At 43.8% G+C, this 12,182-nt stretch overlaps 1 protein-coding gene across 3 annotated transcripts in view; it reads left to right on the top strand.

Moving 5' to 3' along the window:
- cd2ap (CD2-associated protein) overlaps window positions 1-12,182 on the top strand; it is a 260,040-nt gene that overhangs the window by 236,621 nt on the left and 11,237 nt on the right. For all 3 annotated transcript variants that reach the window (XM_033619722.2, XM_078174115.1, XM_078174116.1), the window contains 2 exons: window positions 9,622-9,833; window positions 10,224-10,287. In XM_033619722.2, coding sequence (XP_033475613.1) covers window positions 9,622-9,833; window positions 10,224-10,287 — 276 coding nt within the window. The remainder of the gene's footprint in view (window positions 1-9,621; window positions 9,834-10,223; window positions 10,288-12,182) is intronic.

The following is a 12,182-nucleotide window of genomic DNA, read 5'->3' as shown; positions in this document are numbered from 1 at the left end:
TACTATGACGTTGCCCTCGCCACCAAATATGTTTGGCTTTTTGATGGCTTCAGCGACATCATATTCACATGAAATTGATACACAGGTCAAAAATGGTGAGCTCATACATCTGATAGGGGGGTCGCCCATGGGGGGGTGACAAAATGCCTCTATAGCGCCCCCTTGAAACTTTCAACATACCCTTCCCATAGAGGTTTTTTTTGGAGTAGGAAGATGAAACGTCACACCACATCAGGGTTAAGTTACTCTGAGTTTTCACATAACCGCTTCAGTGATGCACGCTGCTGCCCCCCCCCCCCCCCCCAGCTTTAATTATTATTATTAGGGCCCAAGCGACGACAAAGTCGTCCGAGGACCCTATTGTAATCGCGCTGTTTATTATTATTATTAGGGCCCGAGCAACGACGAAGTCGTCCGAGGACCCTATTGAAATCGCGCTGTTTATTATTATTATTATTATTCTTGCGACATTTCGTGCCCCCAATTTCGTCCCTTTCCCAAATTTGAAAATGATATCTTAAGGGTCTCGTTCACGGGTTCCAAAAAATGGCTCAGTAGTGCCCCCTACAAAAGTTTGAGGAAACAGCCCCTGAAGCTAGTTTAACCTACATGTATGAAACGTACAGACGTACAAAAAAGCCTCTTGGAGGCATGCTTTAAACCCAACGGGAAGTCGGCCATTTTTAATTTACTGTGCAATTTTGGTGTATTTTGGCCATTTCCAGGGGTCATAAATGAACGAACTAGTCCTAGAGATTTCATCTGATCGACTTCAAACCTTGGTGTGTCCCACCCCAAAGACCTTGAAGATGAAAAATTATCAAAAGCTTGAGTTTTCATCAATGCGTGTGACCGTGGGATGGCGTCAGAGTTAGGGGTCTCGCCATTAAACAGGAAGTAGTTTATAACTCCAATATTTCCCAGACTTCACAGGATTGATGCCAGTCCCGCCCTGAACACATCTACATGTCAATAATTAGAGATAAATATAGCGCCCCCTACTGGCAACAGGAAATGTCATGTTTTAGACTTTAATGTACATCTCCTATAGAATTGACCAGATCCATCTCAAACTTGGTGAAAAAAGTCATAAGACGTTGATGACGCTTTATTGTGGAAACTGTGAGTTTTCGTCGAAGGGCGTGGCCATGGCCTGGCAACGAACTTTGATGTTTCGCCATGATGATAAACGTTGCTGTAACTTGACTCGACGTGGGAATATCTTGCCAAAACGTCACACATATGATGACAGTCCAGCCCTGAACACATCTACAGAGGAATTTTGAATCACCGCCATAGCACCATCTACTGGCAACAGAAAGTTACTTTATACATTCTTTGATGTCCCTCTTCTAGCAGGTTAATCAGACCCACCTCAAACTTGCTGGTCTAAGTTCTTAGACCTTGATGATACTTAAAAATGAAACTTTTGAGTTTTCATCAAACGCTGTCACTGGGCGCCGCCTTGTTCGCCATTAAACACAATGTTGTTTTGAAGGGACAAGGGATGCTTGAAAACTCACCAAATGTGGCATACAGATCACAGGTCGCAAATCCTATTGTCTGATGTGATTTTTGTGCTTTGATGCACCAAGATGGCTCAACAGCGCCCCCTAGAATATTTCAATTAAGCAGCCCCCAAAGCTGCTTTGACCTGCATGTATGAAACTTGGTAGGCATGTGTAACACTCTATCACGTACAAAAAAGCCTCTTGGAGCCATGCTCCAAACCCAAAAAGGAAGTCCGCCATTTTGAATTTACTTGTGCCACTTTTGTGCATTTTTGCCCATTTCCAGGGCTTGTAAATTAACGAACTTGTCCTACAGATTTAATCAGATTGGCTCCGAACTTGGTGTATGTAAGCGTGACTACGTTGTGACCAAAAGTTATCACAGCATTTGCCCAATGTTGAATGGTGCGCCCGCTGCCGAGCGTTGAATCTTGAGGTCTCGCCATGACAAACGAAATTGCTGTAGCTTTGGCATAAATGGTCCAATCTCCACCAAACTTCACATGATTCATATTAGTGCCGCCCTGAACACATTTTCATTACCATATTGCCTGATACTCATAGACCCACCTATTGGCGACAGGAAGTAGGTCTCATCAAACACTTATTTTTCGATTTATCTGAAAGTTACATGCTGTGGTGTATATTTGATGTACAAGAACATGATGTATAATTAGTGCGCTCTCCAACTCCCTCTAGTGGAAAGAGGAAGTGATACAAAATGTGAAATATGTCATTCCAGCAATGTATCAAGGATATGCAGAGTCACCCCTGCATGCAATGTCTATGGCCCGTTCATCGCTGCTTGCAGCTTTAATTATTAGTATTATTATTATTATTATCATTATTATTATTACAACATTTCGTGTCCCAATTTCGCCCCTTTCCCAAATTTCAAAATGCTTCTAACTTTCCACATTCGTCCGGCCGGATCCGAAATTCGATATTTTTGGGCGGTTGCACATGGTCGACGCAAAATGCCGAAATAGCGCCCCCTACAAATTTTCAAAAACCCCTCCCCTTGGGGTTAGTTTGTCGTAGGCAAACGAAATTTGGTACACACATGTATCATACCGAGACGCCTAAAAAGTCTCATGACGTCATGGTAAAATCCCAACAGGAAGTCGGCCATTTTGTTTTTAATTTTTTTCATTACAGCAATTTCCACAACTTAAATTTGAACTCCTCCTAGGGATTTCGTCCGATCGACTTCAAATTGGCTACAGATCATCCTGAGAACATGCTGATCAAAAGTTATTAAAAGCTTTTCTCTGTGTCAAGGGACGTGGCTGCTAGGGTGAGACAAATTTTGGCGACTTTTCGTTTTCTTGTCATTGAATTTCGAACGGCTCTCCCGCCCACATACTTGATCTCAGCATCTTCAGACTTACTGGACATGATGATGGCTCCGCCCTGAACACCCCGATTTGTTCATATCCCACCTTACTCATAGCGCCCTCCGGTGGTAACAGGAAGTGACCAGTTTTTTTTTTAACATGGACTGATGACACAACCTTGACCGCATCAACTTCATTCCATTCAAAGGGCGTGGCTGCTATGGCGCTGCCATTTTTGATCCATCGCCATGCATATTCAAGCAGCTCTCTCTCCCACGTAATTCATCCAAACTGCTTCAAAATTTCTGTACATTGTAAGAGCCCTGCCCTCAATGCCTCCATTTGCTCGCAGGCAGTCTCGCTCATGACGCCCCCTTGTGGAAACAGGAAATGCCATCTTTTACATTGACAAACACCAACCTCAAGCTCCTGACCTGATCAGCTATATTATGTGGCCACATGACGATCAAGTTGTTGAATCTCCACAGTGACACGCGTGTCCTGTCATGTTGCAGGCTGCCACGGTTATGGCTTTTCATCCTTCACCACGGAACATCAACTTGGTATAAATCCTTCATGCATTGTCCGATTTGCTCAAAATTTCACGTGTGATGAGGGTCCACCCCTGAACGCACCTGCCCACATCTGGTTATGCTCGTAGCGCCACCTGGTGGATGAACAAAACATTGCGTTTTTTTGCTCCTGCCAGGTTTTTTCTCCCTTCTCGCTTCGCGCCACAGCCCCCACGTGCCTCAGGCCCCCGCGGTTACATGGGGGAGCGAGGGCCCGATCACAGCTGCTTGCAGCTTTAATTAGGGCCCGAGCAGGAGACTTGCGAGGTCCCTATTGTTTTTCTCCCGATTTTTTTTTTTTTTTTTTTTTCTTCCGCCCATATGATCGCATTTTTCACTGCCTGAACATACCCCAAAACTCACCAAACTTGGAATAGAAGTCACACCTGGCGAAAAATTTTATAATCTATTGTTGTCCTGAATTTCCACCACTAGGTGGCGCTATTATTAAGGAAAGTGCAAAGTGCATGGAAATAAAATTGATAGGGGTGGTATAGACTGGCCCCTGTAACTCACACACCAAAAATGACCAGCAGGTGGCGCTATTTTCAATGCAAAAGCGTTTTTGGCTTATAACTCCCACATAATATGTCGCACATTGTTAAACCTTCTATTTACATGTTCTCTGAATTCGGCTGAATTGTGTGGTGTAAGCCACGCCCACTTTCGCGGTAACTTTCCATTCGCTAAATCGCGACAAATGAAAAACAGACTATTTCAAACTCCTCCTAGGCGATTTGACTGATTTGCACCAAACTTTGCATGAAGCATCTGTGGACCCTTCTGACAAAAAGTTATCAAAAGAATTTTGATCGTCCAAAAAACGCCCAAAATATAAAACAACAAATTCCTGCACATGGTGTTCAAAACAGACAGTCTTTCATGTCTTGACCAAATACAGTCCTATAACCACAACACTTTTGCTAATTGTGTTCCATGGCCCAATGAGGGATTGTGCAAAACTTGGTGCAAATCGGCCAATAGGTGGCACTCTGGTGGCAGTCTAATTAGTGTGAATGGCAGTAAATTGGAAGATCTTCAAACCCTCTTCAAAACTCATCGACTTTCAACTTCTTCTTGTCCCTCATACTTTGAGCTAGAGACATCATGTCAACTTTTAAAGAGTCAGAAGACCTTGAACTATTGGGCACGTATTCAGCTTCTACTTTTTGGAAAAATACATCCGTGGGTAGGGTGCCTACCTGTATACTGGAAATGTGAGTAAGAGATAACGTTTATTTTTTTTATTTATTACAGCTGACAAGACATCTAGGTGCAGGCCCCCCGATGGCAGCATGCCCCGACGCGCGTGGACTGCGAGGGCCCGTTCATGACTGCTTGCAGCTTTAATTATTAGGGCCCGAGCGACGACAAAGTCGTCCGAGGACCCTATTGAAATCGTGCTGTTTATTATTATTATTCTTGCGACATTTCGTGTCCCAATTTCGGCCCTTTCCCAAATTTGAAAATGCTTCTTACTCTCCACATTCGACCGGCCACATCCGAAATTCGATATTTTTGGGCGGTTGCACATGGTCGGCGCGAAATGCCGAAATAGCGCCCCCTACAAATTTTCAAAATACCCTCCCCATTGGGGTTAGTTTGTCGTAGGCAAACGAAATTTGGTACACACATGTATCATACCGAGACGCACAAAAAAGTTTCTTAACGTCATGGTGAAATCCCAACAGGAAGTCGGCCATTTTGTTTTGAATTTTTTCGTTACGGCGATTTCCACAACTTATATTTGAATTAACTCCTCCTAGGGATGTCGTTCTATCGACTTCAAAGTTGGTACAGATCATCCTGAGAACATGCTGATCAAAAGTTATTAAAAGCTTTTCTCTATGTCAAGGGACGTGGCCGCTAGGACGTGACAAATTTTGGCGACTTTTCATTTTCTTGCCATCGAATTTCGAACGGCTCTCCTGCCCACATACTTGATCTCAGCAGCTTCAAACTTGCTGGACATGATGATGGCTCCGCCCCGAACGCCCCGATATGTTAATATCCCATCTTACTCATAGCGCCCTCCGGTGGTAACAGGAAGTGACCAGTTTTTTTTTTAACATGTACTAATGCCACAAACTTGAGCGTATCAACTTCATTCCACTTCTAATGCATGCAGAACAAGTTGGTGAAGCTACCTTATGAACGCTGTGAAGCTGCGTCTAATGGTGTCCATGTGGCGGCGTGGTGACTATCGATCCCTCGCCACTAAATACGTTTGGCATTTTGATGGCTTCAACGACCTCATCTCGTCATGAAAACGGATACACAGGTCAAGAATGGCAAGCTCTTGCATCTGATAGGGGCGTCGCCCTTGGGGGGGACAAAATGCCTCTATAGCGCCCCCTTGAAATTTTCAAAAACCCCTCCCCTTAAGGGTTTTTTTAGAGTTGGAACATGAAAATTGGTACACATATGTATATTGTCCAGACGCACATAAAAGTCTCTGGCACCAATGGTCTACTCCAAACAGGAAGTTGGCCATTTTGATTTTGACTTGTCATTTTGACATGATTTCCACATGTTATATTTTAACGAACTAGTCCTAGGGATTTCATCCAATCGACTTCAAATTTTTTACAGATCATCCAGACACCGTTCTGATCAAAAGTTGTGCTCTGCATGTCTGTAGGTCAAAGGGCGTGGCTGCTATGGTGCTGCCATTTTTGATCCATCGCCATGCATATTCAAGCAGCTCTCTCTCCCACATAATTCATCCAAACTGCTTCAAAATTTCTGTACATGATAAGAGCCCCGCCCTCAACGCCTCCATATGCTCGAAGGCAATCTTGCTCATGGCGCCCCCTTGTGGAAACAGGAAATACCCTATTATACATTGACATTGTCCGATTTGCTCGAAACTTCACGTGTGATGATGGTCCACCCCTGAACGCACCTGCCCACATCTGGTTACGTTCGTAGCGCCACCTAGTGGATGAACGAAACAATGCGTTTTTTTCTCTCCTGCCAGGTTTTTTTTCCCCTTCTCGCTCCGCGCCACAGCCCCCGCATGCCTCAGGCCCCCACGGCTGCATGGGGGAGCGAGGGCCCGATCACAGCTGCTTGCAGCTTTAATTATTATTATTATTGTGCGCATATAATCCCCAATTTGGCCCCTTTCCCAAATTCAAAAACTCACCAAATATGGCACACGCGTTAGGTCTGGCGAAAAATTTTATAATCTATTGCCATCCTGAATTTCCACCACTAGATGGCGCTTTAATCAAGGACAGTGCGTTTTGGGTCATAACTCCCATATATTTTGTCGCACATTCAAAAACCTTATATCCACGCGTTCAGTGAATTGTGCTGAATCTTGTGATATAGGCCACGCCCATTTCCGCCTACCGCAAAATTCGCAAACCTACTTTTTCGAACTCCTCCCAGGCAATTTCACCGATTGGCATGAAACTTTGCACACAGCATCTGTGGACCCTCCTGACAAAAAGTTATTAAAAGAATTTTGATATTCCAAACAATACTCAACTTATTAAATAACAACTTCCTGCAGATTTCGTTGCAAACAGGAAGTGCTGCATATCTCCACATTGGTGTATCCGAATGACATGACATGAACTACTTTCCCATGAGTCCCTGAGGCTCTGTGCAAAATGTCAGGCGATGACCACCAGGTGGCGCTCTTTAAAATGAAGTATTTTATATCTCAACATCGGTTGGGTGGATTAACACGAAACTTGGAATGATTATTGTCAATGCCCTCCTGAGGATATCTGATGAAGGACTAACCGATCCGACACTAGGTGGCGCTCTGGTGGCTGTCTAATTTAATATTTGGCACTGTGCCAACACCATAACAGTCATGGAAATAAAATTGATAGGTATAGTGGTATAGACTGGCCCCTGTAACTCACACACCAAAAATGACCAGCAGGTGGCGCTATTTTCAATGCAAATGCGGTTTTGGCTAATAACTCTCACATAATATGTCGCACATTGTTAAACCTTCTATTTACGTGTTCTCTGAATTCAGCTGAATTGTGTGGTGTAAGCCACGCCCACTTTTGCGGTAACTTTCCATTCGCTAAATCGCGCCAAATGAAAAACGTACTTTTTCAAACTCCTTCTAAGTGATTTGACTGATTTGCGCCAAACTTTGCACGAAGCATCTGTGGACCCTTCTGACAAAAAGTTATCAAAAGAATTTTGATCGTCCAAAAAATTGGACTTTTGCTGATTGTGTTCCAAGGCCCAATGAGACTTTGTACAAAATTTGGTGCAAATCGGCCAATAGGTGGCGCTCTGGTGGCAGTCTAATTAGTGTGAATGGAAGTAAATTGGAAAATCTTCAAATCCTCTTCAAAACTCATCGACTTTCAACCTCTTCTTGTCTCTCATACTTTGAGCTAGAGACACCATGTCAACTTTTAAAGAGTCAGAAGACCTTGAATGCATTAACTGTACCTAATTATCGATCTTTATCTTTATTTCAGCCATGACCAATATTCTTTTGTTTATGAACACTGGTAGATAACTATCTTGCCACGAGGTGGTCTTTGGTTGCTCATGACGCTACCGTCATAAAAACAAGAGACCGCACATGCGCAGTTGCGCACTCTCAGCTGATTGTAAACAGATAAGATGGCGACAAGACGCAACTTCAGTGTTCATTTAAAGCTAGACGTTTTGAAATATTCCGAACAAATGTCGGGGAATACACCGTGGGGCATATGATGGCTGGTATGCAGAGGACGGCAACAAGACCTTCACAAAAGGAGGGAACATGAGAGCAGCTGACAAACGCAAGATAACGGCTTACCGTCTCCAGGTCCAGTAATTTCCTCTTTGGTTGGTGTCATGACTGGCCAGTACCTGGACAACCCAGCCATGGTGGCACGCAGGTATGTGGCGTGTCAGAGGAGAAACGAGCCGTTAACATTTCTCTTTGTGTTAGGTAACGTTAACGGCGTTAGGCTGACCAAACGTCCTCTTTTGCCCAGACATGTCCACTTTTCACGTCCCGTCCGGGGTGTCCAGATTTTTTTTTTTTTTATAAACTGATAATGTCCAGTTTTCCGTGTGTTCGTGTGTGTGTGTGTGTGTGTGTTAGAGTGCGGCACAGCCACATATTTCTGTTCGAAGCGGAACTGAGCCCGACATTATTTATAACCAAAGTGCTGAGTTTGTGCCACATAGTTGTAGTTGTTACGGTTACAGGCTCTTTAACCCTATGGGTCCGAATGACACATAGTCCGTCCAAATTCACACCTGTTCTTTGTGGATTTTCTCCACGATCGTGCATCATAGCGAGAAGCCACGCATATCACGTGAAACAGTGATATCATAGATTTCCGACAAGACCAAGCACTTGTCGGTAGTCCAATGTTTTCCCAGCGAAAAAAAATGATAAAATTACACTAAAATTATGTATAACAGAGCTTTCATACAGCTCTGCACACACATTACTGTTGGATGGATTATTCGCGAATGCAGCATCACACAGAAATACCACACATATCACATGAAAGTGCAGGAGCAGAGCTTTCCAATGATACCACACATCATTGTGCTGTCATCCCATCATGCTATAAATACAGATTAATTGTCTACAAAATAAAAACCTGACAAATTTCTTTACAACCCATTATACAGATCTTGTTATCAGTCACTTCATATAGTGAGGAATATCGTATCTTACCACGTATTAGGCTTGCGTGTGTTTCTCCCTGTCTATCCACACTTGTAGTCCAGCTTTCAACATGCAAATATCTCCATATTGTCCAGTTGACACTCCATCAAACTTTGTATGACAAGACCAGCCGCCCTCGCCACCAAATCAGTTGGCTTTTTGATGGTTTCAGCGACATCATATCCTCACGAAATTGATACACAGGTCAAGAATGGTGAGCTCTTACATCTGATAGGGCCGTTGCCCATGGTGGGGACAAAATGCCTTTGTAGTCCCCCTTGAAATTTTCAAAAAACCCTCCCCATAGGGATTTTCTTGGAGTAGGAAGATGAAACGTCACACCACGTCAGAGTTAAGTTACTCTGAGTTTTCACATAACCGCTTCAGTGATGCGTGCTGCTGGCCCCCCACGATAGCGCGGGAGAGCGAGGGCCCGGTCACAGCTGCTTGCAGTTTTAATTTAGTATTGTTTCTCTTTAATTGTATTTGCTGAACCTGTTGGTCTAACTCTGTCTTCCATTTTCTCCCTCTTTTTATCTTCACAGCCTTCCACAAACACCTTATCCCAGTCACCGTCACTCCACAGGCTCACCACGGTCAGCACAGAGGCCAAGCCAACCCCTACTGCAGCCCTGAGCTCAGACAGCACATTGCAGGGCAGCAGGGCGCCTGAAGAGCCCAGCTCCCAGCTGGATGAGCTGAGGAACCAGATGAAAGAGCTGCTGCTGTCTGTGGAGCTGCTCAAGGCCCAGCAAATGTAATAACACTCAGTGTGGATTAAAACAGGGTGTCAGTATACTAGCATAAAAAGCAGTAAAAAATGTGCTGATGCATTTTCATCTTAGTGTGTCTTTCAAAAAATACATCCTGTACATTTGTTTGACACATTACACAATAATCCAGTCAGTAATGTGGCTCACTGAACATTAACCATCAACCCAGTTCACTTATTTAGGATGCAGTGCTTCATGATGATACTTAATGCACTAACATTGGTTTTGTTTGTAGAACTTAAGCTCACCTTTGTTTGGGATTTTTTAATCTCCAAAGAACGTATAGTAGTTACTTCATGGGTTTGAACAATTTCAAAATGCTGCAGGAGTATACATGTGTTAATGAGTGTGTATGTGTGTGGGTTTCTCTCCAGGAAAGAAATAGCTGAGCTACGAGGAGAGCTGGATGACGAAAGGCTAAAGCGTGTGGCTCTGCAGGTAACATTGATCTCCACAGCAACACACGCTGGGCTGTCTACATTCATTACTCTCAATAGTTTAGCCAAATATTGATAAAGACCAGAACAAGCACACTGACTGGCACACAATTAACACACTGCATAACAGACAAGTACACACGCCTCTTCTAACCGCTGACCATGAGACCTCAGTGGTGAGGATGGTTGACAGGTGGCTGAAGACACAGTATCTTAGGGGATCTTAGGATCAGACCAAGCAGTCAGCAGAGAAGCAAAAGCCCAGCTTTTCTATTCACAGCTTCAGAGGACCATTTTTGGCTGTGTCTAGGGAGCTTACCTGATACATTTAATGGAAAAATACAGGAACTGTAGTCTTTATGTAGTCTCGCTCACCAGACCTTTCTCAAGAAAAGAAAGGTCTGGCTGCGACGACTCTCACTTTAAGATTGGAGAAAAAAACGTCCCTGCTTTTTTTATTTCTTTCAACCAATCACAATTGTTTTTGGCGGTGCCACAGCAACGGTGCGCTTGAAAACTGCTACACAACCGGAGGTGGTAGGGCAGGACTTCAGCGGGTAGCTCGTTCCGCCCAATGAGAGGCTGATTGAGAGGCTGATCTATGCAGCGAACTTCCGCCCACTCAGACTAGTCTTTGTGCGATTGTGATCATTGAATTCAGGATCAAGTTAATTTTATCATTGTCCTGTTCATCAACATTTAAACACCAGTGGTCCATGAATTTGCTTGAGACATGTTGTGATCTTTTAGAGCCCTCAGGCAGTGTTTTCTGTGAGCCTGTTCTTGCCTGTGGGCACTAGTGATGGCCTCATGAAGCCTCATGAAGCATTTTTTTTATTTTCTGAGCCCACTAGATGGCACTCTTAGTTGAAAGAGAGGCTCAAAGAATGGCAATTCACTGTGTTTTAAACCTTTTGTTGAACAAAAAAGTACCATCTAGTGGGCTCAGAAAATAAAAAAAAGTAAAGCTGCAAGCAGCGATGAACGGGCTCTCGCACCTTCACGCAACTCGGGGGGGCTGGCAGGACGCCTGCTGACACGGCAGTTAATTTTTCAAAGTTAAACACCGCATGCAAATCCTGTTATAACTTTTGGTCACAAGTTAGTCAGGCTCACATAAGCCAAGTTTGGAGCCAATCCAATTAAATCTTTAGAAGTTTGTTAAAACGCCAAAAATGACCACCACAGAATTCAAAATAGCAGAATTCCTGTTGAGTTTAGGCAATGGGTCCAAGAGACCTTTTTGTGCATCTGGGCATAATACAGGTATGTACCGATTTTCATGCATGTCGGTAAAATATGCGGTGGGGGCTGCACTTTAGAGCGTCGCCAAGCCTTTTTGCCACACCCATCGAGGAAACTCATATTACATGTCCAGGCCTAGACTCTTAAGAAGTGTGTCCAGTTTCAGGCAGATTGAACCAAGTACACTTAAGTTAATGCCATTTCCTGTGTTTTGGCGAAACATCCAACTTCACCATGTCATTATGGCCACCCCGTTTGGTGGCATTTCAACATCTTCACAATATAACATAACCAATTTCTTCAGGCCTTTATGACCACATTTGAGCTGGATATGGTCAACCTGCCAGGAGGAGCACATTAAAGTGTAAAACATGTAATGTCCTGTCGCCAATAGGCGGCGCTATGACTATCAGGAAATATGGTTATGTAAATGGCATCAGGTTGGGACTAATATGAATCATGTGAAATTTGGTGGAGATCGGACCATTTACGCCAAAGTTATAGCAATTTTGTTTTTCATGGCAAGACCTCAAAATTCAACGCTCTGCAGCAGGCGCACCATTCAACATTGGGCAGATCCTGTTATAACTTGTAGTCACAAGGTAGTCAGGCTCACATAAACCAAGTTTGGAGCCAATCAGATTAAATCTG

Source organism: Epinephelus lanceolatus, chromosome 13 (assembly GCF_041903045.1).
Source record: "Epinephelus lanceolatus isolate andai-2023 chromosome 13, ASM4190304v1, whole genome shotgun sequence".
Lineage (NCBI taxonomy): Eukaryota > Metazoa > Chordata > Actinopteri > Perciformes > Serranidae > Epinephelus > Epinephelus lanceolatus.
The sequence above is the reverse complement of the archived record's forward strand: the minus strand, read 5'-3'. Positions and strand labels throughout refer to the sequence as shown.